Source organism: Babylonia areolata, chromosome 24, assembly GCF_041734735.1.
Source record: "Babylonia areolata isolate BAREFJ2019XMU chromosome 24, ASM4173473v1, whole genome shotgun sequence".
Lineage (NCBI taxonomy): Eukaryota > Metazoa > Mollusca > Gastropoda > Neogastropoda > Buccinidae > Babylonia > Babylonia areolata.
The window spans coordinates 54,208,036-54,231,376 of NC_134899.1; the positions used below are offsets into that span (position 1 = coordinate 54,208,036).

The window sequence follows — 23,341 nt, forward strand, 5'->3', positions numbered from 1 at the left end:
TCACCTCTCTCTCCACCTCCTTTCCCTCCCTCCATCTCTCTCTCTCTCCACCCCCTCCTTTCCCTCCCTCCATCTCTCTCTCTCTCTCTCTCCACCTCCTTTCCCTCCCTCCATCTCTCTCTCTCCACCTCCTTTCCCTCCCTCCATCTCTCTCTCTCCACCCCCCTCCTTTCCCTCCCTCCATCTCTCTCTCTCCACCTCCTTTCCCTCCCTCCATCTCTCTCTCTCCACCTCCTTTCCCTCCTTCATCTCTCTCTCTCTCTCTGTGCACATTTGTCTTTTGGTCGTGTACATGTTCATTCCGTTTTGTTGGTTTCACAATGTTATCTTTTTACCGAGTATGTAACGTAATGGGTGAATTATATAAGCAGTCTCTCATGTGTTTTTTTTCCTTTTGTTTGAACATTGTGAAATAATTTTTTTACACTTCTCTCGTTACTTCAACTTGATAGTGTGTGTGTGTGTGTGTGTGTGTGTGTGCGCGCATGTGTGCGGTTGTGTGTGTGGTGAGAGGTGTGTATGTGGTGTACACAGCTATCTGTAGCTGTTTTACCCCAATAGAATTCCATGAGGTATTTTGTTATTTTAAGTGTATGTTTATGTCTTAAGCTTGTGAGGAGGGATATGGAGACTCAGTGACATGCGCACACAAGCACATGCAAACGTGAGTGCAGCACAAGCACGCATAAGCTCATGCATGCTAAGAACACACACACACACACACACACACACACACACACACACATGCACGCATTCACAAACACTCGTACACAGATCTGAGAGATGTATTCAAGTAAATCAAGGTATTGCCTCAACGACGGAATTTGCACAACTGTCAAGAAATCAAGGAAACAAAAGACCAACACATTCTTGTGTAGACACAAAACATGTAATTCAAAACATATGTACATACATTAAAGCAATAAAGAAGTAAAATTTTATCACAAAACTGTAGTTTCTTTTGAATCAAAAATGTATTGCATTAAGGAATATTTCCTTATCAGCAATTAAACAAGACTGACCACACATACACATGCATGCCTAAGAACACTTATACACATACCCTCCCACGCACTCCACCCCTCCACACACACACACACACACACACACACACACACACACTGAGTTAACATTAAAAGAAAACCAGACAACTTGGTCTTGGACTGAGACATAGATATAAACAAATCACACAAAAAATTGTCAATGGCTGTTGAGATTTGAAATATTTTTGAGATTGTTTTGTAAAAGAAAAACACGGTCAGAATAATCTGGATTGTGAAACACATACCATTACCACATACACAGTCTGTTTATAGGCCAGGCTATATCAGGGATAACATTGAAAGACCAGAAGAAAAGAAAACAGCAAAGCCCCAAAATAACAAACACCACAGTCACAGAACAACCCTGTTGGTGTCTCAGACTAACAGGTATGTGCATGCACGGTTTCATGCAAGGAGGAAAAATAACAAATTTATTAGTTAAATCAAGAGGTGCAGCAGGCAGGCTACAAGGACAAGATCATTTATGAAACAAATAATGAAATAAACAGGTAAATGAATAATCAAACAAATAAATCAATAAATAACAGCTATTCAAAAACATTAAAATTACATTAAAATCAAAATAAAGAACAGCCTCAGGTGCAATACAAAAATCATCGATTAATGTCAATGAAATAAATAATAAATAAAACAGACAACACAATATATAAAAATGTTTTAAGCCAGCAACAGCTGAACAATATCAGAATGAACCAAAAAAAAAAAAAAAAGAGATTGGCTTCAATTGCAATGAGAAAGTCATCCAATTAGTGTAAATTAAATAAACAGAATAACAAACAAATAACGACAACTGTATTCTTTCTAAAAATATATAACAAAAGACCACACCAACCTCAACAGCACTAAGGGCCTATTTAAGCCAGCAACAGCTGAACTGTATCAGAATGAAACAAAAAGACAAGAGACTGGCTTCAATTGCAATGAGAAAGTCATCAAATTAGTGTAAATTAAATAAACAGAATAACAAAAGTAACGACAGCTGTATTCTTTCTAAAAAATATATATCAAAAGACCAGACCATCCTCAAGTGCAATAAGGACCTACAAACACATCACAAAACATTTTTCTAATCTTCCGACTGAATTTTCTTCTTCTTTTTGCCGGGGTTGTTCATCTTCCTCCAGTTTCCGGCCGACACCACGTCATTCTTGGTGACAGCACTGCCGTCCAGGTTCCGTAACCCTGGCAACGCTGAGATCACGTAGTATCTGTACCCCTGTGAAAAATGACAGTGATGATTATTTAGTAGTAGTAGTAGCAGCAGCAGTAGCAGTAGTAGTAATAGAAGGCACAGGAGAAGGGGTATTAGTGGCGGATGTAGTGGATATATTATTAACGACAGCAGCAGCAGTAGAAGTAATAGTCGTAGTTTCATCATTTTCATTATTATTAAAGTCATCAACATCACTACAACAATCAATGTTGGCCTTTGGAAAAAAAAAAAAAAAACAGCCAGGCAACTGTCAATGCAAGATAACCATTGGGTCACACACCAGAGGAGACCCTGCAATATTCAGTTGCTATAACTTGCTATAATTAAGCCATTCATATTTGACAACAAACCAAGGTTCCGTGTGTAGCATGCACTTGGTGCATGTACAAGAACCTACGACAACAAATGGAATGTACATGGGAAAATTCTATAGAAAAAAAACCTTTTCTGTAGGAAAACACTTGCAGGCAGGGGAAAAAAAAGGAAAATAAAATGTGTGGCACTGCACAGTAGCAACGCGCTCTCCCCGGGGAAAACAGCAGTCCAAATTTCACACAGAGAAATATGTTGTGACAAAAAGCAACAATACAATACAATACAATACAATGTATGACAGTTGTGTCCAGATTTGACCATCAGAACTACCTGGGCTAGAATTTGTTTATAGCGGAGAATGTCTTGCCCAAAGTTACATCCCCACTCTCTTTAGCCAAGTGAGCCTTAGGACTGTCAGTGTCGGGATGGTCCCCATGAGCTGACCAGCTCACAAGGCTGCAGCACTAAGAGCCATTGCAGTCTTGCCTCCTAGTTTGAGTCACAGTCCTTCACAAAGGACTAAGCTGTAAATGATTTCCCGTTAAAATGGAGAAACCATTGATCGTATGGCTCTCACTTCGCTGTTGTTGACCCAGCTGTAAGCTTATGTCAATCTGTGATATGCGCCGATACATTTCTTTTTCTTCTTCTTCGTAGGCTGCAACTCCCACGTTAACTCGTATGTATACGAGTGGGCTTTTATGTGTGTGACCGTTTTTACCCCACCATGTATGCAGCCATTCTCCGTTTTCAGAGACGTGTTCCATAACTCACCAAACACTGACATGGATTACAGGATCTTTAATGAGCGTATTTGATCTTCTGCTTGCGTACACACACGAAGGGGGTTCAGGCACAAGCAGGTCTGTACATATGTTGACCTGGGAGATCGGAAAAATCTCCACCCTTTACCCAACAGGCGCCGTTACCGAGATTCGAACCCAGGGTCCTCAGATTGAAAGTCAACACTTTAACCACTTGGCTATTGCGCCCGTCGACAACATAGTATTACCTTCTCTTTCTCGATGGCGTTTCCGTGCAGCATCACCTTCCGCAGTTTGGTCAGCTGTCCCAACTTGTCCACTTCCTGCAGACCGGAGATGTTGTTGCCATGGAGATACAGGATCTGCAAGTTCTCAAACTCCACCAACACCTGAGAAAAAGAAAAAAACGATTGATAGCACGTGCTTTGATTTCTCTCTGCACAAGATTTAGCGCTCTGTAAATACTAATCAGTAGTAGTAATAGTAGCAGTAGTAAGTTGTTTAACTCTCTCCATACGAACGGCGAAAGAGACGACGTTAACAGCGTTTCACCCCAATTACCACCATCAAAATATTACAAGCGGAAGGCTCTTATACTGAAGAGGTGAATGTTGACAAAGAATACCACAATTCTGACGATGGAAGCTAAAGGTTGAGTCATTGAGACACCCACTGGACATCCGAGGGGTCTGTGTAGAGGAGAAGAGAGAACTGGCCGTACTGAGTGAGTTAAGCTGAGTGGTGTTCCCACTTTCATAAACGACTTCCTTATACTATCTATCTTTGTGTTGCCTACAGCCAAGCGGACACAGACAGGGCCGCATCAGAGCTGAAAACATACGTTCAACATCAGTTAAGAGTCTCAAGAAGGTATCAAATCTTGCGGACTGATCAATATACGCTACACAACATCTGCTGTTAAATGGAAAAGAAAAAAAAAGATTAGAAAAAGAGCAGATGCCTGACATCTGCATAAACCCCAAGCACTGAACGAACTTTTTGACATTGATCCCGTATAATGTAAAGAAGAAAAGAAAAAAGAAAGAAAGAAAAAAAGTAAAATTATGCGCAAGTACAGTCACATTCATGCACATGCTCAGAACATGCCTCTAACGTTGATCACATAGTCAATTTTTCACCAGAGGATTGAAGAAATGATCCTTCTTCTTCTTCTGCGTTCGTGGGCTTCAACTCCCACATTCACTCGTATATACGCGAGTGGGCTTTTTACGTGTATGACCGTTTTTACCCCGCCATACAGGCAGCCATACTCTGCTTTCGGGGGTGTGCATGCTGGGTATGTTCTTGTTTCCATAACCCACCGAACGCTGACATGGATTACAGGATCTTTAACGTGCGTATTTGATCTTATGCTTGCGTATACACACGAAGGGGGTTCAGGCACTGGCAGGTCTGTACATATGTTGACCTGGAAGATCGTAAAAATCTCCACCCTTCACCCACCAGGCGCCGTCACCTTGATTCGAACCCGGGACCCTCAGATCGAAAGTCCAACGCTTTAACCATTCGGCTATGGCGCCCGTCGAAGAAATGATCCACAAATTGATATAATTACACATAATAGAACAAATTACATATAACGACAGGTACACAAAACCTCCCCAAAATACTACCAACCAGCAACTCAAACATCCTGGGCACCTGACCAAAAATACAACACAGTAAAAAAGCCCGATTATCTAGTCCAGAAATAGACAAGTATTCAAGGCTTTCTAGAAAGACAACATACATAAGATAAGATGATATAAGATAAGAAGATATGAACAACTTTATTATCTCCAACTGGAGAAATTTGGTCAGGTGCATTATCACAACATAGACAAGTAAACAACAACAACAACACACACACATACACACACACACACACACACACACACACTGGCCCCACCCATTCACCAAACCACACCCAATCCTGGAAAACCAGTCACTTTAGAGCTCACAGGGTCAATCTTGGTCAGGGCGTTGAAGGACAGGTCTATCCACGCCATGTTCAAGGGTTTCATAAACCACTTCTCGGCAAACGCGAACAAGGTGGCGATCTCCGACAGCTGGTTGTTGCCCATGCGAATGGCAGGGCCGATGAACTTCCCACTGTCGCTCTTTGAGTTGCCTCCCTTGCCGAGGTATTTGGGACGAGGCTCCTCCGCTTCTGCATCTGTTGATTATTAATTTTTCACGATTGAAGAATGATAACCTGTCATGACTGAATGGGAGGAAATCATGATGATGATGATGACTGATGATGATGATGTTGATGATGATACTGTGAGAGAGACTATCACTGAGATTCAGTTCATGGAGGCATCGAGCATGCCTGGTGATTCACTACACTAAATTTGCTACATACACATCTGAAATATAAAATGAACATGTATAGATGAGAGAGAGAGATATAGATAGATAGAAAATAAAAAATAAGAAAACGGGAGGAGCAGACCAATGCATAGATCGAACACACTAGTCAGGCCTCAGTTGAGACACACAGAGAGAGACGGACAGGATTGAGGGAGTCAGTGACAGCGTGTGTGTGTGTGTGAGGGGGGGGCGGATGGGTGGTGGCTGGGGGGGGGGGGGCGGGATGGTGTCAGTGTGTGTGTGTGTGAGTGTGCGTGTGTCAGTGTGTGTGTGTGAGTGTGTGTACGATGTGTGTCATTTGTCAGTGTGTGTGTGTGTCTGTATCAGTGCACGTGCACGCGCACACGTAATATGTGCTGCCGAAAATCATGGCCGTAACCTCAGTTTTATGTTGTATGCCGGTGCAATACACTTCTGCATATCAAATCAGTAAAGGTGTTCTTCTTCTTCTTCTTCTGCGTTCGTGGGCTGCAACTCCCACGTTCACTCGTATGCACACGAGTGGGCTTTTACGTGTATGACCGTTTTTACCCCGCCATGTAGGCAGCCATATTCCGTTTTCTGGGGTGTGCATGCTGGGTATGTTCTTGTTTCCATAACCCACCGAACGCTGACATGGATTACAGGATCTTTAACGTGCGCATTTGATCTTCTGCTTGCGTATACACACGAAGGGGGTTCAGGCACTAGCAGGTCTGCACATATGTAGACCTGGGAGATCGTTAAAATCTCCACCCTTTACCCACCAGGCGCCATCACCGTGATTCGAACCCGGGACCCTCAGATTGACAGTCCAACGCTTTAACCACTCGGCTATTGCGCCCGTCAGTAAAGGTGTTCAATTCAGCACACATTCAGTTGCTACGATACTGCGGCACAAAATAATCATTCCACTCGATTCTGTACTTTTAGTTTTCCTGGCTTTTTTCTTTGAATTGTTTATAAGCATAAAAAAAAAAAAACTTCACAGACCCGACAAAAAACCAAAACAGCAATCGTGTAACTCTCAGTTGAATTACTGAGCATTTGTACTCTCTAGATCTGCCACCCCTTACCGTTCATGTAAACAATGTCAACTATATGACATTCCTTGCCTCAACAATTTGATAAATAAAGTTATTTTGTGGCATTTCTTGCCTCAACACTTATCCACCCAACCGATGTTAACATTGTGACATTTCTTGCCTTAACACGGTCTTACACAAATTGAGATAAATTGTGACATTTCTTGCCCTAACACCTTCATGAACAAAAATCTACCTTCCACAGTGGTAAGGCGCATAAAAGAGTAGTCAATGACGTCAGTGACTGGGTCCTTGGTGTCAATCCGCTGTTCACCACCTTGCCTCTCGGCTGAGTCCACTTCTCTGCAAACAAACGCTTTGGTTAAATTGTGGTTAAAAGTCAATTGCCTCCCAGGCCATCAGGGCAGCGATTTCATTTGTTTGTATTTGTTTTTTTCATCACAACAGATTTCTCTGTGTGAAATTCGGGCTGCTCTCCACAGGGAGAGCGCGTTGCTATACTACAGCGCCACCCTTTTTTTTTTCTTTTCTTTTTTTTCTGCGTGCAGTTTCATTTGTTTTCCCTATCGAAGTGGATTTTTCTACATAATTTTGCCAGGAACAACCCTTTTGTTGCCGGGGATTCTTTTACGTGCGCTAAGTGCATGCTGCACACGGGACCTCGGTTTATCGTCTCATCCGAATGACTAGCGTCCAGACCACCACTCAAGGTCTAGTGGAGGGGGGAAAAATATCGGCGGCTGAGCCGTGATTCGAACCAGTGCACTCAGATTCTCTCGCTTTCTAGGTGGACGCATTACCTCTAGGCCATCACTCCTCTATATATATATACCTCATATCCACCATTCTGCCAAGAGTTCGACACTGGAAGGCGGGGCGCAATCCTATATAGTCCTGCATGCCGCCGTTATAAGCATCTCCAACCACGGTTTGGTACTCACATCAATGCCTGGGAGGAGTGACAAAATTTGAAGTAAAGTACATGCCTTTCTAACTGAGGGGCAAAATTAACACCATGCTGAGACTGACCGCGGGGCATCGAAACCTGATCACTGGTGAACACTGGATGAGAAGTCTAATGCTTAACTGACGTCTGATGCCACGACGTCCATGCAGCTGCAGTAGGTTACTTGACAATTTTAAAAGAAAAGAAAAATAACACATTCCACCAACGCTCCTCTTGCAAAGACTCACAAAGCAAAGTAAAGCAACTTAAAGCAAAGCAAAGCAAAACCGAAAATCGCATATGCCTGCACGGCCGAACACGAACTGAGGTGTTCATCTGAACTCTCAGTGAACAGACAATTAAACCAAACACAATGAACGAAAGATCACAGACATTAACACGCACACACACACACACACAGCCGATATACACACATGCGCACATTGTGCTTTTCGCGCGCGCGCCGAGCGCAAACACACTGACACACACACGCACGCACCACACACTAACACACACACACACACACTCACTCTCTCTCTCTCTCTGACGACAGAGAGAGAGAGAGAGAGGAGGGTGGGGGTGATGGGGTGGGGGTGGTGGTGAGGGGGAGACAGACAGACAGACAAACAGAGACAGAAAGACCAAGAGATCGAGAATGGAACTGCTGAATACAACTGACTTATGATACACATATCCTTGACTGAGCGAACTGACGCCCTAGTTTTTAATCAGTATCATTACAAGTAACATTCGTTAGGTTAGAAATTAATACACTATGATATCTACAGTGGAAACAGGGCAACTTAAGGCACACGCAACAACACAAAACGCAACCTGAAATTATGAAGCGCGCACTTACCCCACGTCTGCCATTTTGTTGCTCCTGACGACCCAAATAGCAAAGCTTCTTTCCTGACACGTTTGCCCGGTAACAACCCAAACCCTTCTCCCCTGTAAACGTACTCTGGGAAGAATTCGAAATCATAACATATTTTATTCTTCCGTCGGAAACAAAGAATCTTGAAGATCAAGGTTTGTAATATTTTGTAATCATGTCGATCTATGCTTTAGATGATAGAAATTATTTTGCTTGTCCGTAAAGGTTTAGCAATACCTGCAGCCGCGCTGATTCAGAATCACCATTCTCAGTCATCAACATCACTCATCGTCATAATCATCATTACCAATGTAGTAGTAGTAGTAGTAGTAGTAGTAGTAGTAGTCGTGGCGGTGGTGGTGGTGGTAGAAGTTGTTGTTGTTGTTCAGTTGTTCAGTGTTGTCACTGTGACACCGACCCTGGCATATTTTTATTGCCGGACATCATCAGTATTAATGTCAGTCCTATAATACCCATCATCTTATTTCTTAAGTCTTTGTTCATGTGTGTGTGTGTGTGTGTGTGTGTGTGTGTGTGTGCGTGCGCGGCCCTGGCTCCGATCGCCGGCCCGCGGTGCTCAACGTCGGCGAATCAGTCACTCTCTGCCGCCGACCGGCAACCCGGCACTGACGAAGCCGTGGTGACTGCATAGACTGAATGTATATCTGATAGCGACGCGGTGAAAAATATTTCACTATGATGATGATGATTAATATCCCCACATTATGACAATAACTATGTTAAAAGCACTTAATTGTATGCAAACAATAACAATAAAGTAACGAAGATGCCCATTACAGCGGGTAGTACAAACTGTGGTGTACACCGGTGAAACGTTTGGAACGGAAACTACCGAACGCAACTTCGTATTGTTCCGTGGTATATTGCAAACGAGGTCACGAGCGCTCAAATTCAAAGGCGAAAATGGCGTTGCCCGAGGAATAACAAACTTTGAACCATTCTCGAAAATTTTTGGAACGGTGCAGTATAAATACACTTGTTTTCTTTGAGTACATATTGCCATTTATTGCATGGTACTGATAGTAAATGAGTTATGTTTTGTCATTCAGTTGAAGTGAAAGTTGTTCACGTTTGAAGCCTGCTGTTTGCAGTCGACCCTCCAAATCACTCGTGGTAGTATCGGTGACTGTTGGAGATAACATTGCATAATGATGATATTAATTTCCAACTTTTGTATGAAAAATTCTGGTACACATATAAACAAAGCTGATAACTTTTTCTTTTTCTGTGTGGGCATATGAGAAATGACGTTGCCTCTAAGTCTAATCCACCCTTCTAATCTAATGCTTTTAAAAGATGTGAAATGATCTTGTCTTGTCTATAAAGTATAATCCTGTGGTAATCCCAATACAGGGCAATCCACAATAGAGGGGTGCGCTCTAGGTATTGTTCTGAAAGCCAAATTGATAATTTCAATTTTATCATGAATTATTCAAAACACTAATAAATGACTTGAAGACGACTCATTGATTAAAGAAATATATGAACAATGTGCATATTTGTGTGAACAAAGATTAAGCACATACATTTAATGTAGTAAAATTTATTAAGCAGGTTTTAACCAATAAACCACTGGCTTACCCATGCGGACTCAGTTCTTAATCAAAGGACATGCATGCACGCACAGTAGGAAAATGGATGGGATCATTTAATAGTTGTACACTGAATTTTGTGCTATTCAACAATGGATTAAGTTAAGGCCTCAAGCACCACAACTTTTTTTTTTTTGAAAGAGAGTACAATACTTCTTATACTAAGAGTAAGGCAAAAAGGAAATCAGGTTACTCATTTCCCAACAAAGGTAGACACTACAAGAAGCAGTTCAGACAAAATATTTAAACAGTATTCCAGGACAAATCTCAGAAAGTTTACATTTAGTAACAGAGTAACAAATTATTGGAACAATTTAACAAACAATAGCAAACGTGCACCTAGTATAAATACTTTTAAGAACCTCATAGATAAACACGAGTTATTGACAAAAACGAAATATGACTGATGGATAAAATGACAGCTAGTCAACGACCCAACCAACAATATAAAGGAGTAAATCTGAAGGGGTATAAAAAGCCAAAAATGGTTAAGTTGTATAAAACAACACCCCAAATCCTGAACCTGATCCTGATCCTGATCCTGAACATTTTTTCTCAACTTTTGTCTCAGGACATGACTAAAACTAAAAGTAAAACCCAAGAAAAGTAATATAACTTAATGTAACCAATATTGTACAACTCAGCTGTCAGTTTTTCTTTCTGATATCAAAAGTCATCTGTCTGTCACTGGCAAAATAAGACCAGCATGTCTGTCAGTGTTGTATCATAACTTGTATGGTATAATTTGGATGGTAGTTAATGATACCGCATGCATAATATGTGCTGTGTGTGTGTGCAAGTTAAGGTTGTTTCCATGCAAATTTGCATGTTTCATTGTTTTTGTGTGCTTACATGAATGTGTGTATGTGTTTGGCAAGTATTATGTATGCTTTGCACAGTCAATTACGCTTCTAGTTCTATTAGTTTTAATCAGTTGGTTCCAGAGTATGATTTATGTAGTTTACATAGATCTATAGACAATCCAAAGCAGCAGTACTCAAACGTTTGCTGAATTTGAATCATAATTCTGAGGAAATTTCTTTGTTTGATTTTTTATTGTATGAAACAAAAACCAAAAAAGTAAAAAGCATAGACAAAATTATTTTAGACAGTAGATTCTACATGCTATAATATGATAATATATTCTATTTTTTTGAAAATATATGTTAATTTTATTTAGCATCTTTTTCAGATATTTTTATATTGACATCATCAAATATTGATAAAAGAATCACACTTTGTAGCACACAATTTGTAGATGATTTTTTTTTATGACATCTGGTTTTCTTTATTTAGAAAAAAAGGGTTTCCTTTGTTTTACTTCACTAGTACTAGTAGTACCACATAGTCAGAAAAGGCCTTTAAAATGTATCAAAATATATATAATAAAAACCAATATTCAACAAACATGTGGAATGTATTCTGTGATGAGTGTGGGTGTCAGAGACTGGGCTTATAAATTGTTTTGTCATTTGTTTCAGTTTCCTGATCATCTTTGTTTTCACATACATTTACACTGTCAAGATACAAAATGGACGAGGCAAAGGAAAAAGCCCTGCTTGGCTGGGTAAGTCACATTTCTCCTTCCTGAAAACTCAAGCAACTAAGTCATGGTCATTCTGCACCAGATTCCACAAAGACAAAGCCATGTTTGGATCAGTGCTGACAAACAGGACCTTGTCATGTAAAGATCACTCACTGAGTGAATAATTTTTCTCACTGTTAGTACAGAGCAGCTGAAAGAAAGATCCTCACAGTTCCTTGGCCATTTTTTGTGATCACAGCAAAGACAGGACATGAGTGTGATTTAAAAGCTTTAGTTTATGATAAATACAGGCACACTAAATGTGACTAATTCAGTGACTGGCATATTATGATATATATACACACATATGGAGAGATGGCAATATCACCTCCACACCCCACACCCCAACCTCCCAACAAAGAAAACAATGAAATAACAAAAGAAAAGAAAAATAACTACATAAATAAAACAGTTCCTCCTTTGTAGTATATAAACTGAAGATTTGTTTATAAATTATAGAAATTTTTGCTTTTATTTTTAATTTTATTATTGTTATTAAGAATAATTCCAAGCATGTTATTACCAGTTACCATCACCTATGCTCTGTGCGTGCAGCTTGGAAGTTTACTGGACACAGAGGATGGGATGGATTCCCTGACAGACTTGGATTATGGGACCTGCTTCATCAACATTTTAATGCACATGTATGTGTACCTCTTGGGCTAGTTTGTTTGGTTCTTGGCAAATAATGAAACACGACTTTCTAGCAAAGCTCGAACATAGGCACAAAAGAACATGTGCAATGGTGCTCGACCAATGTACATTGTTAGTCTTTGGCCCCACCTCCAGCCCCCCCCCCACCCCCCCACAAAAAAAAAGAAATGCAGAACAATAGAAATTAAAATATATCTTTATCAAATCCAAACAGAAACTGCATAGATCAAAGACTGGATGAATCATGATTTATATAAAAATTTATACAACGGGCAGAAAGTTCTTGTTTGTTGGTAAACGTGCATTCATCATTTGTAAATTATTGACCAGCAGACATAACAAGAAAGAAAAACATACACACTCACGCACATACACGGGTGTAACCCCATTGCACCGCTTCCCACCTCACCCCTCACACCCCCCCTCACACACAAAGATGCACAACAAAACAAAACAAAAAATCATGGCATGATTTCTCGGCCATCAATTACAGTAGCTTACTATAAAAAACCACACAAAAAATACTCCAAGAAAATGTGTGTATTTCATTTTCAAATTTTAATGTTTGGATATCCTGACTTACAAGATATAGGAAATAAACTGATATAATTATGTGGTATATATGCAAATAAGTTATAATCACATTTTTTAATAAGTGTGCTGTTTTAAGATGTTGGATTCTACTTCCAACAATCATGTTTAAGTAAGAACTAAGCTGGCATTGTTTTGTGAACTGCAGACCAGAACATATCTCATGTTTAAGCGAAGGTGGTTTTTTTTCTTCTTCTTCCTATACAGGGACAGCAGTGTGAGTCTTGAAGACTTTCCCAACACCAAGGAGAGAGTCTTGGCAACTAAAAGGTTTTTAGAAGGTATGACATCACTTTCTATGTTAATGTATATTTGGCTATGTCTTATAATCCAAGTATTTATTGTTAACAGGGAGCCATGGTATAACCAGGCATTAGACTCCTGACCCACTGTTCACCAGTGATCTGAGTTCAAGGCCCTGTTTCATCATGGTTTTGTATCTGTGGGGATGATGTATTGTTATATACATCTTGTTTAACTGAAACTTGAAAGGATGTAATCGATACTGTTACCACTGTTTTAATATATGATAAGATAATGTTGACATTTGGCCATGAGGAAAACATAACTGATTAAATAAATTAGAAACGACGTGATGTTTATTTTCATTTTATTTTTACATTTTCCCTAATGATGATATATTTTGCTCTGTTGCAGATTTTTACAATACAAGCTTTCCTGATGGCAGTCTTGTTGATTTTAACGTCTTATCTGAAGAAATGTTTGACACAGAAAAGAAGGAAGAAGTTGCTAAGGTGAGATTGTCAGCAATATGTTTGACTAGATATGTTTAACTGAGACTACATTCTTTTTGTCTACATGCGTGTGTCCATACATGGCAAGTGGGGTCCATATTCCCAAATTATGATAGGAATGAAAAGGATAACTTATATACTTTTTTTTTTTTTTTTTTTTTTTTTTTTTTTTGGTGACAAGAAAAGGACACAAGAAAGAATTTAAGTTTGAAAAATTCTGAAATTGAAAATATCCATGATAGAAGAAAACAATATTTTGGAAAATAGTGCACATTTTCAACTTGCATACTACATGTCTAAATTGTCTTGTCGGTTTTTGAACTTAAGTATTTGGAATGCATTTTATGGTCTTAAGTATTGTGATATTGGTGTCGGGGATTGTGATGTGAGGTTGCATCGTTTAGGAATTGTGATGTTTGATATGTGTTTTCATGTGATGTACAGGATGTTTTTGTGTGAGTACATGCATGAAGAATTACCGGTAGGTTAGATAAATCACTGGCTTTTAACTTTTTGTGTCTGTTCAGGATTTTTAAGAGAAGTTGTCATTCCAGTGTTTAAATGCATGTTTTACACATCAATTTTCACATGCAGTTGATCATGTTTTACATGGAAAGGCACTATATAGATGCAAACTTCAATTTTTTTCCCCCTTTTCAGTGCAGGGTAATGTATGAAAGTTGTCAGCACTATATAGATGCAGACTTCAGTTTTCCCTTTTTCTGTGCAGGGTAATGTAATGTCATTTTAGTGTTTAGATGCATGTTTCACACAACTTTTTTTTTGTTGTTGTTGTTGTTTTTGCTGTGTCCAGCATAATTGACCATGTTTTAACATGGGAAGGCACTATAGATGATGTTTGTTTTTCTATACATTCCTTTTTTTTTTTTTTTCCTTTCCTTTCTCCTGTTGAATTCCCCAGGTGGTGTTGCTCCTGCTGTGTGCGGGCATCCAGGACAAGAACTCGGACGTCCTGACGGCAGCCATGCGGGTGGACACCTCTCTGCACTGGGACGTGCGGCAGTTGATTGAGGCTGTGGTACGCTCCGAGGAGCCCACCACCTCCCTGCCCCCGGACTTTGCCTCCGTGCTGCTGGAGCCCTCAGGTCAGGGGACATCACCCACACGTCGTTCTCCCACCCATCACGCAGTTGTCTTTGCTTGCTTGCTCATTGGTGGAGGGTTTATTATTTTCGTGTCATGCGAGGGATTTTTTTTTTTTTTTCTTCTTCTTCTTCTTCTTCTTCTTTTAGGGGAGTGGTGGGGTTTCAGTCTTATTTGTCATTCTGTGTGTGTGTTTTGTTTTTTTTCCTCCTTTTTCTTTCTTTTTTATCTTTTTTCTTTTCTTTTTTACTTCAGTGTGTTTCTGCTGTAATAACATTGCTTCATTCCAGTTTTCATTCTGTTCAGTATTTACTTTCTTTTCTTTAATATTGTATGTTCTTTTTTATTGTTTTGTTGTTTTTACTAAGCTGTAACAAAATTGGTATTTTCTGTCAAAAGTTTTAAATGAATACGATATATGTTTTTTTTTTCCTCTTCATTGCACTTGAACTGAAGCAAGTTTGAGGTTGCAACCATATCTAGTTTTCTTTTAAAAATTGTTTCTAGTGTTAACAAGTTTTTTCTTCATTGGATATTTTCTGTTTTTTGTTCTTTTTCTTTGTTTTTGTTTAATCATGCTTGTTGGCACGATTGAATTTTTGTTTCTTTTTTTTTTTTTATAGATATTTCTTAGTGCTTAATATTCAAGATCAAGGAAAGAAAGATTGTTGTGGTCAAAAACATTTTTTTGTTTGCTTATTTGGTTTGCTTTGGTACAGATTAAAACAAATAGTCACTTTGTACAAAAACATTGAAAAATGTGAATGGACATGCACTGTCTTTTTTTTTTTTCTTCTTTTTTTTATAACCGTTATTTACAGTTTCCTGTGCGGCTTTTCACGTGTGCTTTGAGTGTTTTGGTTTTTGCTGCTTCTGTAGGCCCTGGGCCTAACGACAGTGCTGGCTTTTTCTGTCGCCTAGTGAACGACAAGTCTTCTCCGTCTTCTGGCGGCGGTTTCGTTGCATCGACTGCAAAACCAGCAATGTGTAGGTGGTCTGGTGTGCTGATGGATTGAGTGGTGAAAAAGATGATTGTGACATTAACTTCTACTGCAGTTCTTGTGTGTGTGTGTGTGTGTGTGTATTCGTGCTGTCTGTTTTAGTTTGCTGTTATGTGCGTTTGCTTGTAACTGTGTGTGGTCTTTTCTGTCTTTTTTGTGTTGTACTTTTTGTCTTTTTGTTTCTTTTTTATTTCTTTTGGGGGGAGGTTGTTTTGTTTTTATTATTTTTTAATTTCCTTTTTTCTTTTTGTTTTTCTGTATTTTCTTCGCTATTTATGTTTAATGCTATGGAAATGTTTGGTGTGTTTGTGCTTCTTTTTTTATTTCCACTGCTTTACTTTTTTTTCTTTTTTCTCTCTCTCTCTCTCTGTTTTTGATATTTGCGTATTTTATGTTTAACATTATAGAAACGTTTTGTTTGAATTTACTGATTCACTTTGATCTGCTTGTCAGTGAAGATATGTTGATCCAGTACACACGAGAGTGGATCCATGTTGTGGAAAAAGCATTGTTGACGCTGTGGTATGAAGTAACAGAACGCCAGTTCTCTGTCTGACTTTGCAAATGTATGTTTCTGTCTCTGTCTCTGTCATGACTCCGGTCTATCAGCTGTGAACAAGTAAATGTGAGTTGGCTTACAGTAATAATGTGGGATGTTGGCCTTGTAGTAATGTGTCTGTCTGGGAGGTGAGAGAATCTGAGCAAATGGGATCCAGTCCCACATTCACCGGTATTTTATTTTATCCAATCTACTTGGCTTTTAGTGGTTGTCTGGACGCTAGTCTTTTGGATGAGATGATAAACCAAGATCACGTGTGCAACATGCACTTAGCGCTCATAAAAGAACATACAACAACAAAAGGGTTTTTCCTGGCAAAATTTTGTAGAAAAATTCATTTTGATGGAAAAACAAATACTCTTACATGCAGAAAAAAATGGGGAAAAAATATGAGTGGCACTGCATGGTAGTGGCATGCTCTCCCTTGGGAGAGAGAGGCCTGAATTTCACACAGAAATATGTTGTGACAAAAAGTAATTCAGTGCAATGCAAACAGTGAATTTCATCAGCATGATTGTCAGCAAGTAACGGCAGAGTATACATGAAGGATGTGGACTGTACATGACATAAATATCCCTGACTGAGATATCCCTGACTGACATAATTAAGATAACACTGAGACAACTGAGATGTCAGTGACTGAACCATAATGAGGATATCCACTAACTGACATAACCAATTTAAAAAAAAAAAAAAAAAAATTGATGGAACGGTCAGCGTCAGAGATATGTGCCAGGATCCTAGCCAGTGTAATTCTTATAGAGAGGTGTATCATGTAACGCCAGACCTTAGAAACTGAAACACCCACAGGTCATGGACATGCAAAAAAAACTCATTATTGCCCAACTGATGATGGTTGCAGTGCCAGGAGATACGAGACAGCCCTCTGCGTCTGCGCATTGCCAGCCTGAACCTGAGCAACATGAACGAGTCGGTGCAGATTACCTCCCCTCTGCGCACCGCTGAGAGTGACTTCCCTTTCACGCCCCTGGAAGAGCTGGTCAACTCCCCCCAGCTGGCCAGAAAAGTAAGTTGTGTAGCCTTTATTTCTTGTTTTGCTTTTTCTTCTTTGTTTGTTTGTTGTTGTTTTTTTCATTGAATGTCTGATGATATTGGTTTGTTCTTGGTTAAAGGCTCCATGGGCATAACACAGCCATCAGTGGAGTGATGGCCTAACGCGTCCGCCTAGGAAGCGAGAGAATCTGAATCGCGCTGGTTCGAATCACGGCTCAGCCGCCGATATTTTCTCCCCCTCCACTAGACCTCGAGTGGTGGTCTGGACACTATTCATTCGGATGAGACGATAAACCGAGGTCCCGTGTGCAGCACGCACTTAGCGCATGTAAAAGAACCCACGGCAAAATTCTGTAGAAAAATCCACGTCAATAGGAAAAACAAATAAAACTGCACGCAGGAAAAATACAAAAAAAATGGGTGGCGCTGTAGTATAGCGACACACTCTCCCTGGGGAGAGCAGCCCAAATTTCACACAGATAAATCTGTTGTGATAAAAAGAAATACAAAATACACGGCCATCAGGGCAGTGAATCAGTATTCATTGTGTGTAGGGCTCAGCACAGGAAGGCAGGGCCCAATCCTCTCCTTCACCATAGTTTTAACCCTCTCCAGTTTTAAGTCAGGTACCCGTTCACACCTGGGTGAAGAAAGGAAAATGTGAGTAAAGTGCCTTTCTCAGGGACACAACGCCATGGTGAAACGGGGGCCTTGAGCTCTGATCACTGGTGAACACTGGGTCAGAAATTCGCCTGACTGATTTTGCCACGGCACCTGTTGTTGATTATATCGGTGTCCTAATTACGTTAAATCAGAACAGGCACCACTGAACACCACCGAAGTGACTCAGCAGCAGTGCAGGGTCTCCTCTGGTGACCTAACATCGATGGTTCCCTGTGGACTGCCGACGCTGGAACTGCGACGGACGAACCCGGGTGTGGCCCTGTATGGGGGAATCTAAATGAGCGGCGTGGGAGTAATGCCACTGAAACGGTGCAGATGATGGGGCAGCAAAAAAAAAAAAAAAAAAAAAAAGTGCCTTCCTCAAGGACACAACGCCATGGTGAAACGGGGGGCTTGAACCCTGAACACTGGGTCAGAAATTCGCCTGACTGATTTTGCCTCAGCACCTGTTGTTGATAATTTATCAAGTATTTTCAGAACAAAAAGCAAAACAAAACAAGTGGATAGTTCCGTGGGCCAAGATTGAGAATATGGACCTTTGTAACCCTAGTTTGAGTGCATAATTAAAGATAAAATGTTTTCAACTTCTATGCTTATCAAGGAAAAAGAAAATAATAGAAACAGCAAAAAGAAAGGAAACAAACCAAAGAAAAAGAAATGTATTTGTACGGCATAATCATAAATGTGCCAGTTAAAGGACAGTGCAAACACACACATTCCTACATAAATGGCACAGCAGACGTCCGTGAGGTTGCCCCCTTTTTTGTGTGTGTGGTGGGACTAGGGGGAGAGAAGAGGGCTGGGGACGTAAGAATGGGAGGGGGTGATGACTGGAGGGCTCCTTGGTTCAGTATCACTATCAGGTGTCGCGCTTTAGTCCTAGTACAAGACTCATGAATTGTCTCTGCACAGTGTTGTTTATGAGTGTGTGTCCTATGTTCCTTCTTTTTCTTGTATGTGTGTGTGTGCTGTTCCCTTTTTTTCTTTTCATGGGTCCTGTTTCGGTGTGTGGTTGTCTGTTTTGCTTTCCTGCTGTGTTTGTGTGCTGTGCTGTGTGGTTCATCATACTGAATGGATGTGTGTGTGTGATGTGTGGCTCATCATACTGAATGGATGTGAGTGTGTGCTGTGCTGTGTGGCTCATCATACTGAATGGATGTGCGTGTGTGTGTGATGTGTGGCTCATCATACTGAATGGATGTGAGTGTGTGCTGTGCTGTGTGGCTCATCATACTGAATGGATGTGAGTGTGTGTGTGATGTGTGGCTCATCATACTGAATGGATGTGAGTGTGTGTGTGATGTGTGGCTCATCATACTGAATGGATGTGTGTGCTGTGATGTGTGGCTCATCATACTGAATGGATGTGAGTGTGTGTGTGATGTGTGGCTCATCATACTGAATGGATGTGAGTGTGTGTGTGATGTGTGGCTCATCATACTGAATGGATGTGAGTGTGTGTGTGATGTGTGGTTCATCATACTGAATGGATGTGAGTGTGTGCTGTGCTGTGTGGCTCATCATACTGAATGGATGTGAGTGTGTGTGTGATGTGTGGCTCATCATACTGAATGGATGTGAGTGTGTGTGTGATGTGTGGCTCATCATACTGAATGGATGTGAGTGTGTGTGTGATGTGTGGCTCATCATACTGAATGGATGTGAGTGTGTGTGTGCTGTGTGGCTCATCATACTGAATGGATGTGAGTGTGTGTGTGATGTGTGGCTCATCATACTGAATGGATGTGAGTGTGTGCTGTGTGGCTCATCATACTGAATGGATGTGAGTGTGTGTGTGATGTGTGGTTCATCATACTGAATGGATGTGAGTGTGTGTGATGTGCTGTGTGGCTCATCATACTGAATGGATATGAGTGTGTGTGTGATGTGTGGCTCATCATACAGAATGGATATGAGTGTGTGTGTGATGTGCTGTGTGTCTCATACGGAATGGATGTGAGTGTGTGTGTGATGTGCTGTGTCGCTCATCATACAGAAAATGATGTATCATTGTTACAGATCATGTGGCGGGAGAAGGAGTACCGCTTGAAGTTGGAAGTAAGTTCCTGTTTTACACATTTTCCCAAATGAAAGAGAATAGAGTAAAGAAAATAGGTATGTATATGTTATAAGTTAACCAGCTGTTTGTGTATCTTTAAAACTTGTAGTTTTTAAAGAGCTATGTATATGCCAAAGATATTTTCTAACCATTGTTTTAAAATTGAAAAAGTTGTGTAATGCAGACTTGTTGTTTGCCCCTTCCAGACTGACCATGATTGCCAGTTTATTGAAAAGGTTTAGGCCCCTTGGCCTGTCAGGGCCATGTGGGCAGTGAATTGACATGTTCTGTTGAGGGCTCAGCACAGGAAAGCAGGGCCCACTCCTCTCCTGCTATTTGAGCCATCCCCAACTGAAGTCAGGTGTTGATTCACACCTGGGTGGAGTGAGTGCTTTTCCCCAGCAGTCAGCACCATCATTTGGGGGTTCAAATAGTCAGTGACTCACCTTGTCAAGGGATAACTGTGTGGTGGAGCTAGCAGTGGTCAAACAGGATTCTCACCCAGCTTTCCTGAATTTGACCCATGTCACACCTGTTGGGTTAAGAGTGGAGATTTTTCTGATCTCTCAGGTCAACATATGTGCAGAAGTATTGGAGCCTAAACCTCCTTCATGTGTATATCTGCATTGCATCAAATACGCACAAGAAAGATCGTATAATCCATGTCAGCGTTGTGTGAGATATGGAAACAAGAACATACCCAGCATGCACACTCCTGAAAAGGGATTATGGCTGCCTACATGGTGGAGGAAATCTAACATGTTAAAATGTTGCGTGTCTTGTGTGTGTATGTTGGTGACTGAAACCTGAATGAATGACACAGAAAAACAGATGGTGAGCGCCCAATGGCAGCTGTCAGTCAGCTGTACTCAGGTAGGCAGCATGTTGTGGAAATGACTCCATGTTCATGTAAAGTGCTAAGAGATCAGTCTCTGACCGGAAGTCGGCGCTATATACAGAGATGCCAACTATCAAGGCGCTATATACAGAGATGCCAACTATCACGATTTCGCTGTATTTTGTTACACTCAATTGCAGTTTGTTCTGATGTTACGCCAATGTGAAAATTGTTCCGAGTTCATTTTCGACTACGTAGCATGGTCACATGCTTTCCTGTCGTAACATTACTCAGACGTTCTAGACCTATCGATCACGAGGCCAGGGCAGTCACTACTAACCATGGTCTCACATGATGATGCTCAGCTAATCGTGTGCGTGTTTACATTGAAGCAGCATTGAGTGGACCAATCAGCTTTTATCGTTTGCCCGGACAATAGAATGTGGCTGCGCTTTGAGTTGGAGTGTTCCTACCAAATTCAAAATGTTCCAACCAATTTCCTCATTGTTCCTATAAACACTTGGGGTTGGCATCTCTGTATATAAGTATGGGTACCATAATGATGCTGCGTGTTGCGTGGTGCACAGCGTCAGCTGAAGGAGAGAGAGGAGAGCCTGAAGAAGTACCAGCAGGACCTGCGCACCGGGATCCACCTCAGGGACGAGCTGGAGCTGGACCTGCATGAGTCCACTGCACAGCTGCAGAGGAAAGGTCAGGGGGGGAGCTGATGTGGGAACAGGGGGGACTCCAGGTCACACACACAGCCATAGATGTCTGGAAAAGTCCTGGGAAAATGAGAGAACCTTTTCCAGGGTTGGAAATGTCTTGGGGGGGGGGAATGAGAGAACCATTTCCAGGGCCAGAAAAGTCTTGGGGGGGGGGAATGAGAGAACCATTTCCGCAGCTGGAAAAGCCTTGGGAAAATATGTTTTGCCGTGCAGGGTCTAGAAACAATAGAATCAAATTTTTTTTAAAAACTCAACCAATACCATTCAACAAAGAGCTTTATGCATTTAAAGAAAAAACAAATTAATAAACAAACAGGAAATGATCAGAACTGAATGAATGTTGATGCCAATCTTTCATCAGTGGTCTGGCACCATCAGATATGTGGTAAAAGAGTCCCCGAGTCCTCCAAGATTTTTAAGATATCAAACCCTACATAGCTGTGTTATTAATATATCATGCACTGGTTTGGAAACAGTTTAAGTGAATGAATGGGATTATGAGTGCCTTTGAAGACTTTTAGGACACTGTAAACAAGAGGTGGTGTGATCATGGTATGGTTGTGTGTGTGTGTATACATGAGGAACTAACTTACATCATGGCTCAGGGTTCGTCATTAACATTTTTTCACATGAGCGCCTGCGCTCTAGTTTCAGAATTTTGATGAGCGCAAACTGAAAACTAAGAGCGCACACTAAAAACATAGAGCAACAAGTCTCAAACATAAATTCATTTTCTCACCTTTAATTCTTGTTTACATCAATTCCTCTTCGATACTTGAGTCACTTAATCCATTCTCCTCACTCTCATTCTCACTTTCCGGCTTCTCAGTTTTCTGACGCTTTTGAAAGTTTGGCCTTCTCTTCCTTGGACCACACTTCACTAGGCCTACTTCCGGTTGAACTAACAAAACGTAAACAGACGGCTTTCAAACTTCGGTAAATGCAAAACGATCGCACTTTTGACTCTTGTTTGTGATGGACAATGGAATAACAATTTAGATACAGTAGTGTATGCTTATGTCTTTTCAAAATCAAGAGCGCAAGCGCTCTGAGTCAAGGAATTTTCCAGAGCGCAATTTGTTTTTTCAGAGCGTTCCGCTCAGCGCTCCCGTTAGTGACGAACCCTGTGGCTGTTTTCATAGCAGCTACAAGTGCCAGAGGAATCAATGTTGGCAGGATAAAAAATGTTCTTCACCCACCAGGCATTGACACCAGGCTTTGATTTCACTTTCCCCGAGGAGGTGTTACTGCATACGGGCAAATCCATAAACGCTACTCTGCTTATCGTCTTATCCAAATGACTAGATACTCCGTTGGAATTTCCAGTCAAACTTCGGAGAAAGCGCGGGACTAGGATTCGTACCCAGACCCTCACAGACACTGTATTGGCAGATGAGTGTCTTTAACCATTCGGCCACCATCAGGGTCAGACTCAGGACCCTCAGATTGAAAATCCAACACAAAAACTACTCGGCTGTCGCGCCTGTGATTTTACTGTCATGATGTAGTGTGCGTGCATGTTTGTGTGCTTGGGTGTATCCATTGCATGTGTGTACCTTTACAGTGCATGGCAGAA

The 23,341-nt window shown here is 40.9% G+C and overlaps 3 protein-coding genes across 3 annotated transcripts in view; 2 read left to right on the forward strand and 1 right to left on the reverse strand.

The window, feature by feature from the left end:
* LOC143299190 (sodium- and chloride-dependent glycine transporter 1-like) overlaps positions 1-1,717 on the forward strand; it is a 30,874-nt gene extending 29,157 nt beyond the window's left edge. Inside the window, exon 15 of the mRNA XM_076612358.1 lies at positions 1-1,717. This exon is cut by the window's left edge and continues 3,356 nt beyond it. The gene's annotated coding sequence lies outside the window, so the exon portion shown is untranslated.
* Positions 772-8,601, reverse strand: LOC143299191 (leucine-rich repeat-containing protein 51-like). Its single transcript, XM_076612359.1, has 5 exons — positions 8,563-8,601; positions 6,993-7,099; positions 5,318-5,532; positions 3,605-3,745; positions 772-2,280 (listed from the first exon to the last, which is right to left on the reverse strand). Exons 1-5 carry the CDS (start codon positions 8,574-8,576, stop codon positions 2,131-2,133), a joined length of 627 nt encoding a protein of 208 aa, XP_076468474.1. The 5' UTR covers positions 8,577-8,601; the 3' UTR covers positions 772-2,130.
* Positions 8,602-9,502: 901 nt separating this feature from the next.
* Positions 9,503-23,341, forward strand: part of LOC143298674 (uncharacterized) — a 71,220-nt gene continuing 57,381 nt past the window's right edge. The window contains exons 1-10 of the mRNA XM_076611557.1: positions 9,503-9,560; positions 11,675-11,760; positions 12,334-12,422; positions 13,231-13,304; positions 13,681-13,778; positions 14,701-14,884; positions 15,762-15,883; positions 17,305-17,469; positions 20,160-20,198; positions 21,625-21,748. Of these exons, the coding sequence (XP_076467672.1) occupies positions 11,725-11,760; positions 12,334-12,422; positions 13,231-13,304; positions 13,681-13,778; positions 14,701-14,884; positions 15,762-15,883; positions 17,305-17,469; positions 20,160-20,198; positions 21,625-21,748 (931 nt within the window). The 5' untranslated portion in view covers positions 9,503-9,560; positions 11,675-11,724. The remainder of the gene's footprint in view (positions 9,561-11,674; positions 11,761-12,333; positions 12,423-13,230; positions 13,305-13,680; positions 13,779-14,700; positions 14,885-15,761; positions 15,884-17,304; positions 17,470-20,159; positions 20,199-21,624; positions 21,749-23,341) is intronic.